This window comes from Podarcis pityusensis (genome assembly GCF_964106645.2).
Source record: "Podarcis pityusensis genome assembly, chromosome: 5".
NCBI classification, from domain to species: domain Eukaryota; kingdom Metazoa; phylum Chordata; class Lepidosauria; order Squamata; family Lacertidae; genus Podarcis; species Podarcis pityusensis.
The window spans coordinates 25463081-25483997 of record NC_138032.1 but is presented as its reverse complement, the minus strand read 5'-3'; the positions used below and the strand labels follow the sequence as shown (position 1 = coordinate 25483997).

General features: G+C 44.6%; 1 protein-coding gene across 7 annotated transcripts in view; it reads right to left on the bottom strand.

Annotated features, from left to right (window-relative positions):
• The window catches only part of LOC308478505 (uncharacterized protein), a 245303-nt gene extending 224680 nt beyond the window's left edge, over positions 1 to 20623 (bottom strand). For 6 of the 7 annotated variants that reach the window (XR_013987066.1, XR_013987067.1, XR_013987068.1 and 3 more), the window contains exon 1: positions 20075 to 20623. Coding sequence is in view for 2 of the 7 variants with exons in the window: in XM_081008365.1 (XP_080864491.1) it covers positions 20075 to 20087 (13 nt within the window). In the remaining 5 variants the exon portion in view is untranslated. The remainder of the gene's footprint in view (positions 1 to 20074) is intronic. The other variant, XR_013987070.1, reaches the window with a different exon arrangement.
• Between the last annotated feature and the right edge of the window lie 294 nt (positions 20624 to 20917).

The window sequence follows — 20917 nt, the reverse complement described above, 5'->3', positions numbered from 1 at the left end:
GAGGGGGGGAGAATATATTTATTTATTTTGCAGATGCACAGCGATTTTGCTCCAAGGAGAAGGATGAACGGTGCTGCCCTTCTGCTTTCTGTTCCTGCCCCATAGAATGGCCGGCTTTTTCTTTCCCACTTTATTCTTTTTCTTTTTTTACACTTCCCCTTCGGCAATCTCTAGGGAAAAGATGGTACATAGCACACACCCCCAGCCTCCCCCACCAGTGCTCCTCTATAAAGAGGGGGAGACACAGGAAGTTCGTCTTCTCCGCCAGGGGGCACTGAAGTGAAACCGTCTAATAGCCCTTCCGGGTCAAAGGCCGCAATGTGTGTTAATTCCATATTATTAGTTATTGCTATCATCGTGCTACGCTGAAAGCCGTCAGAAATGTACACACGCAACAGCAGCGTGGTTGCATCTCCTTTGCAAATCATGCCATCTCTGAATCTAGATATTTCAGCACAGCATTACGAAATTGCTCGACAAAAATGTTTGCTCTGCCTTAACTCATTTTATTAGAGGTGAAGAAGAATGAGAGTCGGTATCTGCTCTCTGAAGCATCCTTGCCTGATATTCATGGATAGTTTATTAGTACACCCAATATTATTTATTATTAATTGTGTCGTTTATTAATCATTTAATACAATATTTTTCATTGCATACAATATTTTTTTAACGGGCAATATTCAATAAAGATGAAAAAGACATATTTAAATGTCACAGGGCTGTGTTTCTTATTATTGGAAGAAGAGGAAGTTTTTTTTTCCTTTTTAAATCACTTGTCCCTTGGCATTTCTTTTTCTCAGACAACTTTACTGACACAAAGTTGACATAAATTCAACAAGCATGAAATGCCTATTTAAAATGGGAAATTGTCACCCATTTTATTAATACCACCTCCACTATTATTTAATTAATTGTGCTATTTCTAGTAATGCAGACAGTCTTTTCTAATGATTATTATTTCCTGGCTCTTTTTAATGTGTGGTGCAGATGTACTACTCTGTCTAATCCTGCCTGAACTGATTGATCTATGCAAACTTTGCATGAGTAACCATGAACAGAAGCTTTAGGAATACTGAGCTTGCTTTGAAGCCATGCTTTAACACCCCCCTCCCACCCCCCACTTTCTCCAGGATTATATGAGCGCTTAAAATATGCAACCTGGGCCTATTGTTTGTTTATTAATTTATTAGCATTTGACACGGTGTCAGTAGGAAAAGTTGGGAGTGCCGGTGGGATTTTTGTTTTGCTTTGTTTTTTAATGTTGCTCTGGAGGGGAGGGATTTGACATCTCTTTCTTCCTCTGAAAAGAGACAAGAGATGGTGCCACAGAATGGGGAAATGTGAGTGGAGAGTGGACTTGAAACTGTGAAGATTAGGCCTTTTCCCATTTTTGCCACATCGCTAGGGCAGCTTTGTACCTTCATTTGTCCCGCTTTACTTACTTACCAACTTACTTATTTTTGTATGAATGCTGTTTTGCACCCTGTATGTCTGAATCAGAGATTCCCAAGCAATTACAGTGGTACCTCAGGTTAAGTAATTAATTCGTTGCAGAGGTCTGTTCTTAACCTGAAACTGTTCTTAACCTGAAGCACCACTTTAGTTAATGGGGCCTCCCGCTGCTGCCGCGCCGCCGGAGCACAATTTCTGTTCTCATCCTGAAGCAAAGTTCTTAACCTGAAGCACTATTTCTGGGTTAGCAGAGTCTGTAACCTGAAGCGTATGTAACTGGAAGCATATGTAACCCGAGGTACCACTGTACCAACAATTATGTGTTACCCCCAAAACAGTCATTTCTTTTCAACAACCTTTTTTGTCTTTAAGCAGGAATCTGCAAAGACATACTTTAAATAAGCATCACCACATAACTGTGTACACACCATACATTTAAAGTGCATGCGCACACAAACAAACAAACACAAAATCCTAGGAATTGTCGTTTACCCCTACCAGAGTGACACTTTCTAGCACCCTTCAAAAATGACTGTTCTCAGCATTCATCAGAGGGGTGTTTTAAATGTATGGTGTGTACAGATTCTCCTGCTGTGAATGCATTCTCAAAACTCTCTAAGAACAAGCTGTAATGGAATAGGGCCTTTAACTCCCTTCCATCCATGACTGCCAGTCTGGGTAGGCCAGTTGGGCCAGAGGCTTTCAGGTAGCCTGTCACCAATACCCTCTTAAGATCTGATATAAAAACCTCTTTCCCTGGATAGGAGTGCTTTCCGGGGATCCAAGGCAGATATTTATGAGGAGAAGCCAATGAGATCTGGGTAGCTTATCTGTCTCTCCTTGAGTCCAAGGTAGTTTGCATTTCTCTGTCAAACCCCACTTATGTGCACATGGTATGGACCAAGCTGAGTGGAAGATTCCCTTTGAGAATGGCCTCCATTCAGAGTCCCTAAACATCATTTGCCATGCATTAGCTGTCATTCTGTGCATCATACAGAGTATAGCTACATCAGAACCATTCATTCTTGGTTACAGATGGCACTATCATGGATTCTCTCCACACAGTGCAGAGGATACATGTAGTAATTCTTTACATCCTCTGCCTGGACTGGAATGGCACATCCTTTGTCTGGCCATAGCTATCTATGTAATGTCCCAATTGGATTTCTGTAAGGTGTTGTATGTGGGGCTTCCTTTGAAGACAGTTTGGAAGCTTCAGCTGCCACAGCTGCCAAGTATTTTGACTGGCACAGTCAATTTGGATCACATTTACCCAGTGTTAAAAGAGCTGCACTGTCTGCCTGTCCGCTTCTGAGCTCAGTTCAAAGGAATAGCATTAACTTTTAAAGGCCTAAATGGCTTGGGACTATGGTACCTGAAGCAGTACCTTCTCCCATTCCATCCTGCCTGCATTCTCAGATTGTCAGCCAAGGCCCTTCCCTCCACCCCTCTCTCCCACTGCCCTTGTTGGATGTGGAGTAGGAGGACACCAAAAAGAGGCCCTTTGCACATATGGCACCCACTCTATGGAATATCTTCCTCAGGATGGCTTTGCTTTTATTTTAAGTGCCAGACAAAGCTTTTTCTTCTATTTCACAGGCTTTGAAATTATACACATTTTTAAATCTTGTGGGTTGCTTTGTGTTTTCTGCTAGCTTGGTATATTTCTAGTTATTACTGTGTGATTTCACTGCTTTTGGTATTTCAATTGCATATAATGTTTTAATTCTGGTGAAGAGTTTTTTTTTAAGTAACTCATTTTTAAGTAACTCATTTTATCTGGAGATTTTAGATGTACTTTCCTGATCCCAAAGTTATCAGTTGAGAAATGGGGGGGAACCATGCAAACAAAAATCTGTTTCGGATTGAGAAGCTGGTGTATTTAAGATGAATGATTTCAGGAACTCCGCTGATATCCGCTATGGACTGAGAAAAGCCCAGGATGATGGAGAGCAGGAGTAGCCCCACGCTCCTCCCCTATGTGAGATCTGCTGCCAACATAGGGCAGAGACACGCAAGAAAATGGGGCAGGGGAGAGAGAGAAAGAGAGGCGCAAATGAGAGAGGGAGGGGTAGATTTTATGTTCTGTGCTGGGTTGTGTCAGCTCATGTGACTGAGCTAACACACTTAGGATCCAGCACAAATTTCCCCCTCTATTGTTCTACCACAATCATGCCCCTTTTTGGGGACTCACACTGGCCTTGGCTCAGGTGGCTGATGCAGAAAGTGCAAGTTACACTGGCTGTTTGGCTGACCTGGAGTTGGGGATTTAATTCTGGCTTATTATTATTATTATTATTATTATTATTTACTTATACCCCGCCCATCTGGCTAGGTCTCCCCAGCCACTTCCAACAGGAGATTAAAAATACATTATTATTATTATTATTATTATTATTATTATTATTATTATTATTTCCACCATATTGCAATATTGCAGAGTAACACAGTATTGTTACCCAAGTTGCTGAAGGGGAGTAGTGTATGATAACCCTGAAGTGTAGTCCAGTATTGTTAACTGATTTTTTTAAAGCAAAAAACAAAAACAAAAATGGAGTGAGGAAGGGGCTGTGAACTGCACTGATTGTAGCAACACTAAGCCTACCTAAATGCAAATTGGCTGAGCTAGAGATCTGCTGCATCCTAAACAGCTCCTGCCAGATCTTGCCATAGGATTGCCCCACAAAGCAGGGAATGAGGAGGATTTTTAAAAATATATACGTATTTATTTGTATATATATTTATTTTCTCACTCTCACCCCCGCCCACACTCCCTGCTTTGTGTAACATCTTGTCCAATGACAAATTCGGAAGAACCCAAAAGCTTGCTCAACCTTCGTGATGTTTCAGTTGGTCTCAATAAATGTACTGCCCAGCTGTGGATCTTGAAGCTTTTTGTCTTAGGGATCAGCAATCCTTTTGGCTTTTCACATATAGTTCTGTACATAATGTGATGTTACAGTTAGTTAATGGTAATGTCCTGCTATTGGACTTGTTAACAATCTCTATTGGTCTTGTGACCCTTGGATCAATCTTCTCCCAAAGGAGACAGCAGTTGCCAGACTTTAGCAAATACATACACACATAGTATAAATACATAAATACACACATAATGTCACAGCAATATAGGCCGAGGGAGCCTTTGTCCGCAGACAGCTTCTGGGTCATGTGGCCAGCATGACTAAGCTGCTTCTGGCGAAACCAGAGCAGTGCATGGAATCGCCATTTACCTTCCCATCAGAGCAGTACCTATTTATCTACTTGCACTTTGACATGCTTTCGAACTGCTAGTTTGGCAGGAGCTGGGACCGAACAATGGGAGCTCACCCGTCGCAGGGATTTGAACCGCTGACCTTCTGATCAGCAAGCCCTAGGCTCTGTCCACCCGCTTCACTTAGGCGAGTGTAATTTACTCTGGCTTCCCATACATAGGGCTGCTCCCTTATTGGGCTACTTTCTCTCTTTGGTTGTGTTTTCACACAACCATTAGACACTTCAGAAGTATCTACCTGATTTCTGTGGTTTTTACATATATCCTTTGACCAGGAGTACATTTTTCCTTAAAGCAGTATGATTGTCTATTAAGCCTAAAGATTTCCTCTACTGAGTTTGAGAAAGCAGTTCTTACAGTGGCTGAAAGGGCCCCCATGGGAGAACTCACCCTGGTTTACTGCCCTTTCTCACCTCTTTATTGGAAATGAAAGCTTCATCCAAGCCCATAAAAACAGTGAGGTGTGAGGATGTGGGAGAATGCCTTCATCAGTCTATATGTGTTGCTACTCATTTCCCTAGGTCCAAAGGCACATGGCAGAGTCGACTTGGCATCAGTTGTTCCAGCTTGCTGCTGCCTTCACCTGAGATTCTCTCAGCATGTTTGTTGCTGGGAGAATAAAAGCCTCCTGAACTGTTTCCCAAAGGAAACGTAAAAAAGACCTCTGTGAGGAGGTGTCAAGCTGAGAGGGAAGGTGTCAGGCTTGGGTACCCACAGGAATTTTTCAGGGGGAAGTAAATACTCTAAGCGAATAACCAAACATACATAAGTGTCAGCAGAGAACAGATCTACAATTTCTGCTAGATCAGGTGACTGAGTGGGTAGACCTGGCTTTTGAGAAACTTGCATTCCAGGACCATCCTTCCATTGGTTCTCAATGGGTAGACCTGCAGTCCATCTATGGGTGAATGCAGCATCCAGGCAACCTCTTTCTCACTCACTTCTGTCCCTGGCTTCCTTCACAGCTTCCAGCCTTCAAAGAATTGCACTGTCGCTACAATCATTTCAGGTTTTTTTTAAAAAAACCAAAACAGTTAACAATACTGGACTATACTTCAGGGCTATCATACACTACTGCCCTTCAGCAACTTGGGTAACAGTACTGTGTTACTCTGCAGTATGGTGTAACCCATACTCTTACTCTTAGGACTGTTCTGCCTCCTGCAGTGTGGCATAATAATGATGGGTTTAGTCAGCATTGGCATTAGCAGAGTAATTCTTAAAGAAAAAATACAAACGCATAAGAAAACCTTACTTTTTATGAAATAAGACCTAGGTTAGAATGATCATGAGTATCTTCCTTTATCGTTACCTTTTATTTTTTACTTTGCACACTCCCCACCTCCCCATCACAGCTACACTTAACATCCTGGATACCTGAATTGTTTTCTGTTGGGCAGCAATAACTTCTCCACCAGGAAAGACCAACAGAAAGTGCTTAAAAACAAAACAAGAGTCTACATCATGAGCGTTTCATTCTAGCCTTCTCTTTGTTTCATTGGCTAAAACGGCTTTCCTAAATGCCAGTCATTGCTATGGCTTCATTCATTGTCTAAAAACACGGGAAGGTGGGTACAGGCTAGCTTCTCACAAAACAAGGGGGTGAGAATGGCACCTGCATGTTTTGATTCATTTGCCAGGTCCAACAAATGGTAGAAACTTAGGCAGCAATCTTAACCTACCCCCCAGCCCAATGGGGCTTTATGGAGCAGTGGGACCACCAGCACCACATCTGCATCACTTCCATGGCAGCTGAGAGGGTCAGATAGATCACTGTGCGAGCCTGAAATCACACCCAGTGCCATTACATGCAGTCGAGGATTGGGGCTGCTGCTACTGGGGCATTTCTGCCCACCTGCACATTTGATGGGCAGAAGGAGGAGCTCCACGTCAGCATGTTTATCAGGCAGAAGGAAGACTGGCCAGCAGTGTAGAGGCCTGTAGTGGTTCAGACAGAGATGAGTGCTTTGTGATGTAAAGAAAAACTGTGGGGTGAGGGCTTAGGGAAATGGGACTGCAGAGAGTCCTTTGGGTATGAAAATTGGAGGGGGAGATGCACCAGGGTACTGTGGTAACAGGGAAAGAGGAGTAAGCATGCATTATGGGGTACAGAGAGAGGTCTGTAGTGGTTCAGATAAGTCTGTAGTAATAAAGAGGAAGCATTCAGATGGGAAAGCCGGATTAAGAGCGAACTGATTAAAAAGAAATCACCGAGTTATTGTTAAAACAACAACAACATTTAACCTAACAATATGACCTGTTTGTATTTGGTTGTTGCTTTTTTTCAAAGCAACCGCTATATAACATATATCTATCCAACTTATTTATTTAATATAAATATACAGTAGCAGTCAGATTGATTGGAGTTCCACATCCCTGGCTATTTTATTTCCAAATGCTAACAAGAAATTTGCCATCTTTTGCTGCACCTGCATGCTGAGCTGTTGCTCTTTTGCTGATCTATCCAGTAGCTCAAGATGTTGCTGCTCTGTTGGGCCCACAAATGAAAAGTCATCCGGCATGCGTAGAGATCATGACTTCAATCTAACTCTCTTCTTATTTAAGGTCAAAGAACAGTTCCCTGAACAACTGAAACCAGCCTCACAAGAGTCTCCATGGAAGTTCCAAATATCTCTTTAGACCTTTGGTTTGTTTGGTCATATTGAGGGCATAACTATGCAGCAAATATATACCTGCTTTTAATAAATCAATTTACCTGCCCCAGTGCTTGTAATTGAAGTTTGGTAGGGATTGCAGAGAGAATCACATGCTTAAGATCCCTAGCCCTCACTTGCTGGACTACATAGTTCGCTGGGGAAAGGGGATGGCTATTAATCCAGTTTAAATCAGCAAGATAAATCAATTGCCCTCCCAAAACTGGTACAGTGGTACCTCGGGTTACATATGCTTCAGGTTACAGACACTTCAGGTTACAGACTCTGCTAACCCAGAAATAATACCTTGGGTTAAGAACTTTGCTTCAGGATGAGAACAGAAATCGTGCTCCGGTGGTGTGGCAGCAGCAGGAGGCCCCATTAGCTAAAGTGGTGCTTCAGGTTAAGAACAGTTTCAGGTTAAGAACGGACCTCCAGAACAAATTAAGTACTTAACCCGAGGTACCACTGTATAGGTAAGTTTAACTGTTTCAGCTTCCACCTGACAAGAACTTTAGTTATGGACAAGGTCACATCCATGCCATACATTTAAAACACATGTCTCTCCCCCCCACCCCACAAGACTCCTGGAGACTACAGTTTACTCCTCACAAAGCTACAGTTCCCAACACCCATAACAAACTACAGTTCCCAGGATTCTTTGGGGGAAGCAATGTGTTCTAAATGTATGGTATAGATAAATCCCTAGTCCCTTCACAAAAATGCAAACCTAGGTTTTTTTAGGAGACTTTCTCCCCCGGAAATGAGAAGGACTTTTGCCTTGTGAGTTTGCTCTTAGGTTTAGTGTGGAAAGAGTTGGAAAGTCACCATGGAGAGCAAAGATGTAGGGCTTTGCCTATACATGCATGGATGGGGGAAGGGAAGCTCAGAACAGCATCCTCTTCATTTCCTAATTCTCCCTAGGCCCTCAGGTGAATTGCTTTGGAGGAAAGCTATGTGGTTTCCATGGGAACTGTGTGTACCAAAGGCTATGGATGCTTGGAGCTTTGCCAGCCAACAATTTGGGAATCTAGGAGTAGGAGGAGGTGGTGTTTTTTGTTGCCTTTTTAGCTACTACTTCACTGTAAAACCAGCTTCTCTTCCTGTATCTTTCATCCTCAATTGGTCCTAATACTGGCATCATGACTGTTGCTGTTGTTATGGAAAAGGAGAATGGTTGCCTTAACCATCCCCATCTTCTTCCTTTTGCCAAAAGAGAATCCCACAAGGGGTAGCTGTGCTGCAGCAAAGAGCCTTGTGGTACAAACAGGTTTGCTGTGGCCTAAGCAGGAGCTAAGCTAGTCTACCGCTTATGCCACAAGACATCTGATATTCTAAATAAGAACTTAAGGAACAGCTACAAAGCTGTATTAGATTGTGTCTGACCAAATGGTCCATCTAGCTCAGTATTGCCTACGTCAACAGACAGTGGATTTCTGGGGTTGCAGGCAGGGGACACTCAGACCCCAACCTTCAGCTTCTGGGGATTAAACCTGGGACCTTCTACATGCAAAGCAGGGAGTCAAGGTTTTCAACCTGCTTTCTCTCTGTTCGCTTTCAAGCCTTTGAGCACCCTGTTTGAATTCTTTCTGTGAAGATCATAGTGTGGTGAGAATCAAGACAGTTCAGTTACCTGCACATCATCAAACACACACATTGCCAAATCTCAGAGCCTCTGAACAGCTCCTTTGTTGTGCAGCTGTACAGAAGGCAAATTACCATCTTCTAGGGAAGGGGCAGGGAACATCAGGGCCAGGGGCCAAATACCTCTCTGTCTGGCCCTTGGAGTCCTCAGTAGACCCACTCCTACTCTCTTAGTCTGCTTTTGCTGGAATGTAGCCTTTGTGGGATGTGATACATAAGTAGCAGTCAAGTACAACATTCCTTGTTTTCCTAGAATGGACATGCAAGGAAATGTTTGGTCCAGCCAGTTGAAAACTTCCTGTTTCCTCCTGGCTGGGACAAACTTCCTTTTGCATGTGACTAGAGGTGGTTGTGACCTAACCAGTCCAGGTAACAGAAGGGACAGGGCACACAGCTCCTCCTCTCTCTTTGACTTCCTCCGTTGTTGGAGCAGCAGCTTTTAACTAGAAATGCTCTCTTGGCTCTCAGCCAACCGAGGACACTGGGACTATCTCCATATGGGATAGATCCACATGTATATACTTTGTAACTAAGTCTGCCTTCAGGGATCCAACTGTGAACTGATGATGTGAGTAAACTTCTTTTATATACTTTGCACAAGATTGTGGTATGTTTATTCTTTGAAGAGGGATATAAGGGATCTCACCAGGAGCCTAATATTGAGAGGCTTAAACAAGCCTGCAACCAGCTATCTGCTGTGCTTTTTTAAAGGGGAATGTGAAACTCTGCTAAGTAAAGGAACTTGCTAGTGCAAGTTAGGAAGGATATTAATAAACAATATATCCTCTCCTGCCTCCCTGAACATTCCAGCAGCCTTGAACTATGATAATTCTCTTATTGGCTTGGATGAAAGATGGGAAAGGGTGCAGGTGTATCTTTTTATGCCTATAATGTAGCCTGCTATACCAAAGAAAGACTCCTGCCCTTTCCTCTGACCACGTTTGTCTCTGGTGGCCCAGTGCCAGTGCCAGACTATTTTAGCACTCTAGGTAAAGTTAATTCTGTAGAATTATACAGTTAGAAGGCACCATGAGAGTCATCTAGTTCAACCCCCGGCAATGTAGGAATCTTTTGCCCAACATAACCCATGACCCTGAATTAAGAGTCTCATGTTCTACCAACTGAGCTATCCCAGCCTTTCACCCTACACAAGGATAACTATCTGCACCCACCCACAAAATGTCTTGCAGAAATGATAATATTATTTACGATATAAAAATAAAATGTTGTTGTAAATTTATAAGGCATAACCAAAACTAATCCATATAAAACTGTGCCCCTCAAGGGACAGTATTGTGCCCCTCTGAAGTCTGCACCCTAGGTAGCTGCCAAGTTGGCCTTACGATAGCACCAGCCCTGGGTTGCTTCCAGAAAGTTCCCCAGGAAAGAATGCAGAAAGAATGCATTTCCCTGGGTGATCATTAAGCCCTCTGGCAATTCAGATGCTGCAGGGTGTCACAGACGGCTGGATGCAGAGGAATGGTGGCATGAACCAGCTGGGGAACCCCAAAGGAAGAAGGCTCAGAGACCATGGATTGGTGGTGGGATAACAATGGGTGGTCAGAGGGAGAAGACTGGGAAGAGGAGGTGTCAGGAGCTGAAGAGACAACAGGGCTCAGTGGGTTGGAAGAATCTGTGGCAGAGAGAAATCTAGAATCAGAAGCTGAAGCTGAAGCAGGTGAGTGGATAGACCAGACCAAGAGGCAGAGATGAGTCTGGCTACTGAAAAGTCATGGGTATCTCCACCTCCTGCTGTAACAAGCAGCCGTCCCTGCAGGTCTCCCAGAAGAGGCATGAAAAAGGAGGAGAGACTGGTTTCATGCAGATGCCGTATCCGATTGCTTGGGGGGGAAAGCTATGCAGAGAAGGGGACTTAAGAGGAGGTAGGGACTGATTTTCATGGAGTAAGACCACAGGGAATGAGCTGCTGTGCTCATCAAGCCTCACACTCAACCAAGTCTGTGAGGATAGTGTTTTGCTACTAGAGAGTTAACTCCATCTTTGAACTGTGTGATTACTGACCATCACACTCATGTGACACTGTGGTGCAACTCCAGTCATTTCTGACCACTGGCCAAGCTAGCTGGGGCCGAAGGAAGCTGGAGTACAGCCGCAGCTATAGAGGGCCATGGGGCCCTGCGACTCTGTTGTTGCTGAATCTAGGGTGCATATACAAATCAAGTTGAGTGTACTGGGGTGGAGCTATTAAGATCCCACGTCCCTGGCCCTAGAAATGGCAAACACTGGGAGCCCACCTGTCATGGAGCAGAAGATCTGATCGGCAAAGGCTCCAAGAGGTGGAGAGAACAGCGCCTCCTCCCCAGCCAGTCAGGTGAGAAGCAGGAGACGTCGTTAACAGCCTCAGTTCTGCCTCCTTGTAAACAAACACGGCCCAGGGAGGGAGGAACAGCCTCTGACCCCGAGCTGCTTGTGGGATGGCCCTGCTGCCCTTCTCTGCGAGAGGAGGAGTGGAGAAGAAAAGCAGGATGCTTAAATGGGAAACAAACAAGATAGCAACAAGGAGCGGGCGGGGAGGGGGGGCGGAAGTGGTCAGGAGAGCAAGTGCAAGAGGAAAAATTCTGTTAGTATTCCACTGGAAATTAAAACATAATTGAGATAGAACCTTTGGGGTGTTCCAAGCGCTTAAGTACAACAACAGAGCAAGGTAGGTCAGGATTTTGTCGCTCTTTGCGTTCAAAGCGCTCTAGAATGCGGGTGCTAAGCGATCTTTCGGGGTGCCTTGGCATGAAGCCCCGATGGTTTTCATTCTAAGCAAAGCCCTTCAGACAAACGCCTGCGTAACAGTGCACCCTAATACGAGTCCACGCAGAAGTAAGGCTCATTTTCAACAAGATACGTGTGTGCAGGATTGCAGCTTAGGAGTTTTGTGCAGCTCCAAAACCTACATCGGTACAGAAATCGGTCAAATAATACTTATCCCCTTTGCCGGCTGATATAAAGGGTCTCCCCCCCTCAAAATATGCCCACCTTCTTTCCTTCTGCTTCCATTATGCCCGTGGTTGGAGAAAGAAGCAGAGTCAAAGCCTTTTACAAACTTGAAAGAGTTCGCTCCAATGTAGTTCAATTAGTAACCGAGTGATTGCTCCAGTAAACAACTGCAGGTAGTTTGGTAGATAACGCGCGCACACAAATATATACATAGAAATAAACACACGCGCACGCGCACACAATTTGTCTGTCTCTATGTGCAGCCAGGGGAGAGGTTTTGATTTTTACTTTTTGCACAGGTATTAACCAGAACATTTTGTTTCAACCCGGACCGATCCATAAGAAATGTTTCAGCCTTTAATGAATTCAACTCACATGTAAAACGCAATGGACATGCTAACGGAGAGGGGGGGCTCGATCCTGTGCACGTTTCCTTCTAAGTAAGTCCCGCTGAGGGCGGGTTATTCCCAAGTGCATAAGTTTACAGCTTTGAATTTCACCCCAGCCTGCAAAGATGTCATAAAACTGCGATCCTGAGCACATTTGTTTGGAAGCAAGTGCCACTGAAACCATCCTTAGGGTGGGGAAAATCACACAGACAAAATTGGAGTATGTATTCTATATGTGCTTAATTTTTGTTCCTTCCTTAAAGAAACCCACCAAAGCCCAAGTTCATCACCTTTTTCGGATCGTTGCGAGATATATAACTTTGGACTAACTTTAAAGTCCTGAGAGGTGCTAGTATTTGCTAAGCTTTAACTATTTCACCGCTAACCGTTTCGGCGACTGTCACTGATCGATATCCATTAAAATGTTTTGTCACAGAAGTCTGGATCCGGTGAACTAAAAACATCAGAAGGTTATATGATCCTTCTGCTGTTGAAAAACGATGGCATCACTCTTATTGGTTTTGACGGTACTCTGTTAAATAAACGCTTAGAGAATGAAAGTGTCCTTTTGGAACAAAGTGATGTAATGAGCATCTTTAATAATAAGTAAAACAACAAAAAACATGGTCTTTGAATGAGGGATCTAACTCTTTTTATTGTGTTACCATTTCTTTTTTCTCTCCATCCCCCCCCCTCCCGCTTTAGTCTAATTCTTTATTAAGAGCTACAGGGTTGTGAGAAAGCACCAAGCACCTTTACATCTCAATTTTTCTTCCCTGACATTGGCGGCGGAGGGGGCGGGGAGCGGGAGAGACGGGTTCCCTATGTGTCAAGGTTGTAAATTTCCTTTATTGGTTACAGACTGGACAAAGTCCAGGCGAGGCATCCTAGAAAGCTTCTGGAAACATAATGAGTGGACAATGGGGCCCAAATGTTATAAGCTCTCCAGAGCAACCGCAATGAAATTAGCAAGTAATTACAAGCTTCATTGTTTATGTAGCAGACAGTTTAGAAAGGGGGGGGGAGGGATGGAAATTCAGGAGATATACCTGGTATGATAAAATACTGTGCGTGAAAGGTGTGCCCTTTTTTTTTAATCACATCGTAATTATTTTTAAACAAAATTTCCCATGCAAACTCTGATTGGTATCTCATAGGCATGCTGACAAATATATTTGCAAATATATTTCTTTCTTTTCCTGTCGGGAGAGCAGTGACCGAAAGAAGCGAGGTTCAACTTTTTGAAACTTCCAAAGCTGCATAAGGAAAGCATTACCGAAACATATTGTCAGCGCAGTTTCCCAGCCAGGATTTGCAGTTACCCGCAACCTAAGCACTTTGACTTTCGCTGTAATGTACTTGCAAGCCAAGACGTTTATGGCGTTCCTCTTGGGCACACGCTCCTTGGAAAGGAGTCCCAGGGAAATCAGTGGCAGACTTCCAAGTCATAGATCTCAGGGAGGAACGTCAGCGAAACTGAGTTGCAAGTCGATGTGCCTCGGGTGGCAGTTTAAATTGATTTGAAGTCAATAAACGGGTTGCGGACAGCGATGTTGAACTCTTATTGCACCTACTAAAACTGAATTACGGTGTAGATGCAAGCATGTCTACAACACGTAAGTGTTGTGTGTAAGTGAGTGACTTTAAATCTACGTGGAGGGCAGGCGAGCCAAAACAGGATTCCTCGACAGTCAGTCCCACAGAGTCTATAAAGCTTATTGCTTTACATAACTGCAACAGTACCTACATTTACCTGGGTGTAAGTCCCGTGAAACTCAGTGAGGCTTACGTCTTCGTATCCCCGCATAGAATTATGTCCCTTGGTGCGCTGCTTAGGAGGACCTGCTCGGAAGTAAGTGTCATTGACTTCAGCGCGACTTACTTCTGAGTAGGTGCTCATGCGATCTGGCTGTCAGATAGTTCATCTTCTAAGCAAGATTTTCTCTAATGAATATATTTTTAAAATAATGTTCTACCATGCCTCCTTACAACAAATAACCCGTTTCCTTCAGCGGGGAGTTTGCGAAGTAAGCGGGAAGAAAGTTCAGCTTACAATCTCTCTCCCGTTCATGGCAGAGTACCAAAGGAAAGTCTGTCGTCACTGTATTTGCAAAAGCCTCGTGGCTGACCTTCTTCCAGCTCGCCCCCCCCCCGCCCCCATTTCTACTTAATCGGCGCTGTGATCCTCTGACTCGTCCTGCCTCGGAGGTGGCGATCCCTGACTCATTTTCCTCTAATTTGGCCAGCGATGGCTTTCCTTTCGTTCGTCAACACACAGCTTCCCAAGAAAAAGGCGAATCAAAAATTGAAACCTGCGCTCTTTTCCTAATTAACTGTCCAGTTCGACGGATGTTTACTCAAAAGTAAATCCCGTTGTCTTCAAGGGGGTTTACGCCTGAGCAAATGTGCACGGAGGTGCAACCTAAATCACCTTTGCTGGTGGCCTGCAGACTTCCAGCCGAACTCGGGATCATCGGCTGCAGGCTTCCTTGGGAGTAAACGTCCCAGGGGGCTTCCGACCGATGCAAATAGATACTTTTCTTATTTGTAGTAGCCTCTCCCCCCCCTCCCAAATTTCCGTTGCTGGTTAAAATTCCCTGAGGAATATCAGGTACCTGCGATCATCTACACGCTTACTCGAAAGTAACAAACAAAACAAAACCCACCAATGGCGCCAACTTCCAATTAAATGTGTTTCGTATCGCTATGCGGTAGGTGAGCAATATTACTGGAGGGCATCACTAATCCCTGAATTTTAAGTGCACGTGTGTCCTGAGCGAATCAGCCACGCGGCAGTAAGTGAACAGAAAACCTCGTTTCAGCCTATAGGGATACTTCTGCACCAGGTGTGACACGTGTCAGCAAAGCACATAACTGCTGAACTGCGGTATTGTTTTCAGGCTACCTGGAGCTCTGGAAGAGTGATATTCTATTTTGTAATAAAAAATAAAAAAAATCGAGTGTAAACTCGTGAGAAATCATTGGGACTTATTTCCGATTCAAGGTGCTTAGACAGCAAAGTACACCTGAAACTGTCATTTGTAAGCCGCCCCTCCCCCCCCCTCCGATATGAATGGGAGTTGCGCAAAAGCGCTACGGTCCCAGCCAAGGGGGCATGCGTGAAACAAATTCCCAACTGATCGATGCGAACATACTTCTCAACGCGATCCAACAGCCAAGCCTGAGTATTCATTATACATTATTAGCAAAATTATTGTTGTTTTCTTTCTTACCCCGCCCCCTTCATCAGAAAGAAGGTCCCTGGGCGGGTCATAACACATTTTTAAAAACCCACAATACAATTAAATCCATTGTGCTTCGGCTGCAACTGATGACGATTAAGATTCCTAAATGCATTTGCTTTCAAAAAAGCAGCGGCTGAATTGCTTCTAAACAAACCTTTTGAGGATCACGCTATTAGGGGCGCAATAATTTAAACTGGAACCGCATGGCTTTGGAGTCTGAAATTCATCTGTTAGAATCTTTACGCGGTGAGTTGGGATGTGTTAATGATCGGCAGTTAAACGTGTCCACTTTCCTGATGGGGAAACTGAGAACTAGTGGAGCTGTTCACAGTCACAGCCATCCACTCTGCCCTATTCTACACTGGTTCACACCCACAGGAAACTGAAGTGCAGCATCCAGCGAAGAGAATATTGGAAGAATCTGATGGAAAACATGTTTTCTATCAGGCCATCATCTTTGGGCAGATCTCTCAGTTTCCATATCCATAAAATGGGATATTAAAAACGACCATGTACTCTGAGGACGTGAGAAAGCTCTTTGAGCTCCGAAAGTCCTATAAGAGATTAAAAACGACTTCCGAAACAACCAGAGCAGCAAGCTAATGCAGATAGCAGTTATTTTCTAAAGCGCCAAACATTCTGCTGTAGAAAGGAATGCCTTTACGTGGCTAGAGAAAGGTAGTTCACAAAATGTGAAGGCTTCCCCCTCCCAGGTTATTTACATACATATAGCAGTGCATCAAAGAACTCTTACTCGCGGAAATACCAAAACGAACAAAACTCATTACAACGGAATCACATCGCTGTTTACTAACTAAACAGCTTGATCTCTCCAAGAATTGGAGCTTTTATTGGCTGGTAACAAGAGCAAAAAAATCAAATTACGAGTTTATTATTTTTTAAAGTCATCGTCCTCATATGGATCCTTCATTTTCATTCTAACTCAAGGGTTACAGGAGGGCAATGAAAATGCAGGAGGTTTCCTCCCCCACCCCAGTCACTGCAAGTTCAAACGGAAGACGTTCATGACTAATCAGCATTAACAGCTACGTGCATCCCGTTTGCGCAAGAATGCATCCATATGAGTGTCGTGTGTACGCATAGGGAAATATATCGAATGGGTTGCGAGGGCAAAAGGAAGGTGAAGCTACTGCTTCCCTTTCCCCAGAGAAAGAGCCTTGCCTTGCAGAGATCCTATGTAACCTGCACGGGACTAAGACACCAGCCCCAGAGAAGGAGCCATGTTTCCACCCAGCCCAGTTCCTCCCGACACTCCTGCGAAGGGAGCCGGAAATCCTAGAAAGCCTTACTCGGGAGTAAGCGACCCTGAACTCATTGGAGAGAGAGGGTGCTGGCTGCACCAGCAGTCAGGTTCCTTCGAGCGAAGGGTTGAGCTGTCCTGCTGAAAAATATTAAGAAGGAACCCTTTTGACTCCCTGGGTGGGGTGAGGCATTTCAAAGCTTCTAAGTCTGAAGGGGAGGTCGAAGGCATCTAGCAAACCCAATTCCCAGGTTGCCTATTGAAAGAGAAGCCTCACCTCCTTCCAACAACTGTTTAAAAGGCGTTTGGCGGAGAGGGGTGAGGAGAATGCATCCTTAATGCTTGGATACCCCATAAAACAGAAGTGCCAAAATCCTGTGCACAGAAATACACGTATACCTAGGTATAGACATACAGTATACCAAACTACTGCTTCATACTATTCATTTCAATGAAATGTACTAAGGCAATATCTCCTGGGAATGCTGATTTGTTTGGGAGTAAGTGATCTTTTTTACGAGGGGGCCTGACTACATCGGCCTGCATATGCCACGGATCCACCGGATCCTATTTCAGTCTATCTGCGTTCTAGACCACACTGGTCCTATCCTATATTATCAACCCGTTCATTCTTTTCTTCTCTTTTTCTTCCTCCTCAAGCATTAGCAGCATTTGAGTCTGGTTCCTCGACACATGCGTGCCTCGCTACTAACATTTCCTGTGCATGCGCGCCCCTGCACATTCGCTGCTGCGGGTTTCCTGGCCCTCGGTTTTTTTCTCCCTGTTTGTTTGTGTTCGGGTGTGCGTGCGAGAGAAACAGAGAGAGAGAGACAGAGAAACAGAGCGCGCGCGTGTGCTTTCCATCTATGGATTCCCTTGTATTCTACCAGTTAAACGGCCGCCTCTTTGACCAGCAACTAGCAATCACCCGACATTAATTTATACGGGCTTTTACAAATACCTAAGCCATTTAAAATGCTGCGCTGGGGTTGTTGTGTGTGTGGCAGGGAACATCTATCTATTGAATAGGCGGTGTCACACGGTAGCAGGCTCCCTTGTCAAGGGTGATTGTGTTTTAGGCAAACATTTGAGCAAACATAAAGGCAAAGGTCAAGGACTGTTCAGTTGCAGGGTGCGCTTAATTCACCTAGCTAGCCAATGGGGGCAAAAGTTGCGTTTTCTGCTAGTCCCACAAACCAAAGCGCGGAAAAAAGGCATTAATCCCAGGGATCGCTTGTTTCTTCCATCACCCTGCACACTGTGCAAGCTTTGGTTGGGGGGCGGGATGGTGGGGTAGAGGGACCTCCGCCCCAGGCGAACTCTGTCCCCAGCGCATGTCAAAGAATCTATTTTGTTGCAAAGGAGCTAGTCCGTAGTTTTAATGTGGAAACGCCCCACTACCCTCTTTTATTGTTTATTTCTTCCCCAGGAAGGAAAAGGAGGAGGACTTTACGCTCTCCTCCCAGGTTTCGGAAAGAAAAGTCGGAATCAGCATCCAAAGGATCCAGAGTCTTCCAAAAGTGAAGCCCAGCCAATTACATGGGACACAAATGTGATGTCATATTTTACGCACTTAAGAGCGAGGCTTCTGAGATGGATACTGGAGAAACCACCACCAAGGGCAGCAACAGGAAAACGTGCCCAAGAGAAAGAGACAGGCAGGTGCAGCTGGGCTGCCAACAGGATCTTAAGCACCGTGACGCAGAAGCAAATCCGGTCCCTTGAGTTCAGTGGGAGTTACTCCCATATAGTGGTACTTAGGACCACTCCCAGAAGACGCAGTGAAGCCGGAGTCCTTGCATTTAGACGAAATCCACCATCCTAAACCGACAAGCCAGTCAAAACAAAGCACTAAACCAAGACTCCGTTTTTATTTCACATGCTAAATGGGCTTCCATTGTAGTTTCCACTGAGTTCTGTGGATGGGCGGCGGGGGGGGGGTTTGATGTCTATGCTATGTAATGCGGTTTCACTCCGAGCTAATCTGCTTGGGTCGTATTTTCTCGGCGGCTGGGATTATTTTGCTTAAATGGGGGGCGGGAGGGGGGGAATCTTTCCTATCTGGAGACTGACGAGGCACAGCGCAAAGGAAATGGCTGTGCATGTAACGTAACACACATAAACAGTTCTTAAAAATGAAGCTAACTCCCCAGATCACCCGCGTGGCTTCTCCCTTTGAATAAATAGCCCCGTTTGAACCAATGGCTGAGCTTCTGGGGAAAAAACCTCGCGCGCGTGTAAGACTATGGCTAATACATTCGACCCTCGGCGTCGTGGACTTAAGTGGAATCCGGTGTGTGATGCTGACGATATGATTACATGGCGCTATACATTGCAAAACGCGCAGCTGCATACGGGCTTTTTGATGAGGGAACTGGCAGCTTGTCTTACAGCTGGATCCTACGCACGTTTACTCGGAAGTAAGCGCCACTGAGCTGAGCGGTATGGATCCTCGTAAAGCAAACGCCATGGGTTTTCGCCACGTATATTCACACAATGCACTGCTATTATTTACTACATAGTTTTTAATTGGCAAATTCCTTTTACAATATGTCTTGTTTGCCCCAACAACAACAACCCTGCTAGCTGGGTCAGGTTTTTTCCCTCATAGGCCAACACACACACACACACACACACACACACACACACACACACACAAGATTCCTGCAGTCCAATCATAGAAAGTTTGCCCCCTACCTATTCATGCTTGGAATGGGAAGTAGGTCCCGTTCAATTCAATGCGGCTAAGTTCTAAGTAAGTGTCAGTAGGACTGCACCTATCGTTTACTTCCAGGTGTGACTCAGATCGGGGCCTAGGATGCCACCCTTCCTCCCACAATATATCAAATAAATAAATGAAAACCACGAGCCCACCGGTCCCCCATGACATATTGAATATCATCTCATTCAAACATATTAAAATCCCACTCCCTAGGAACCCACTGAAGTAGGAGATTGGGGTATAAAGCATCTTGATTTAGTTTGAAAATAATCCCGAAGTGAAGAGAATAGGAAAAAAATAAAATAAACAACAGCAAATCAAATCTAAACAGGATCCAAGACATACACAAATCATATCTCTATATGAAATGAGTTGGGAGAACATAAGCAATCCATCAACTATATATCTAGTATGTACATCAAGCATTTAAGGGGGGGATACACTTGAAAATACACCGAGGTAAAACAAAATGAAAGATGAAACTTACCCCATGTGTCCATCAAAAACAAACACCACCAACCCCCACCCCGATTTCCTCCTTCCTCTTGCAGACACTTCCTGCTTCCTGGCCCTAGAGTAAATAAGGATTACTACAAGGAGGAGGACCGGGGGGGAATATAAATAAAAATGCAGAGAGATACAGAGAGAGTGTGTGACTTGCTGCAAGTTTGGAAAGGAGGCTAAAAAATAGTCATCAGAGCAGCTGGGGTCTCTAGGCAGGCTGCGGCTGTTTCTCTGAGATGGACCAGGCCCCGGCTTCGCCCCGCCACCTGGGTCGTCTCATAAGCTGCAAAAAAAGAAAAGAAAAAAAAAAAGTTTGGGGAGCGAAGCGAGCCAGTGCAAAGTTGTTTCCAGTCGGGACACAATCAGTGTTTTGCTTGCTCCTTGGTGGCGCTGGGGGCTTTTTTTTTTTTTTTTAACACGCACCTCTCATTTCAGTTAACTTTTTAAAGATTAGAAAAAGCAGCTTTAGTTGGAGGGGGGGGAGCTGTATGGGGTTTCTCTCTCTCTCTCTGTCTCTCTCTCTCTCTCCTCCCTTCCGGGAGACTTTCCTCGTTATTCATCTGTTTAGTCTCCTCCGCCGCACAAAAGACTATCAGCTGCGTTATGAAAAATGGTCTAAGCCTAGAGAATGTCACAGTGGTCGACTTATTATTTTAGCCTCCTTCTTTTAAAAAAAAAAAAAACTCGGGGAAAGTTTGCTTTTGATGAATTCAATAAGAGCGGGGCTTCAGCGGAAGAGATTTTAAGAGAAAATCATACAGCATGGGGCCACAGCTTAGAACAGCCAGATGGCCCGATAGGTAGACTCGGCTGACTCTCCCTGTTG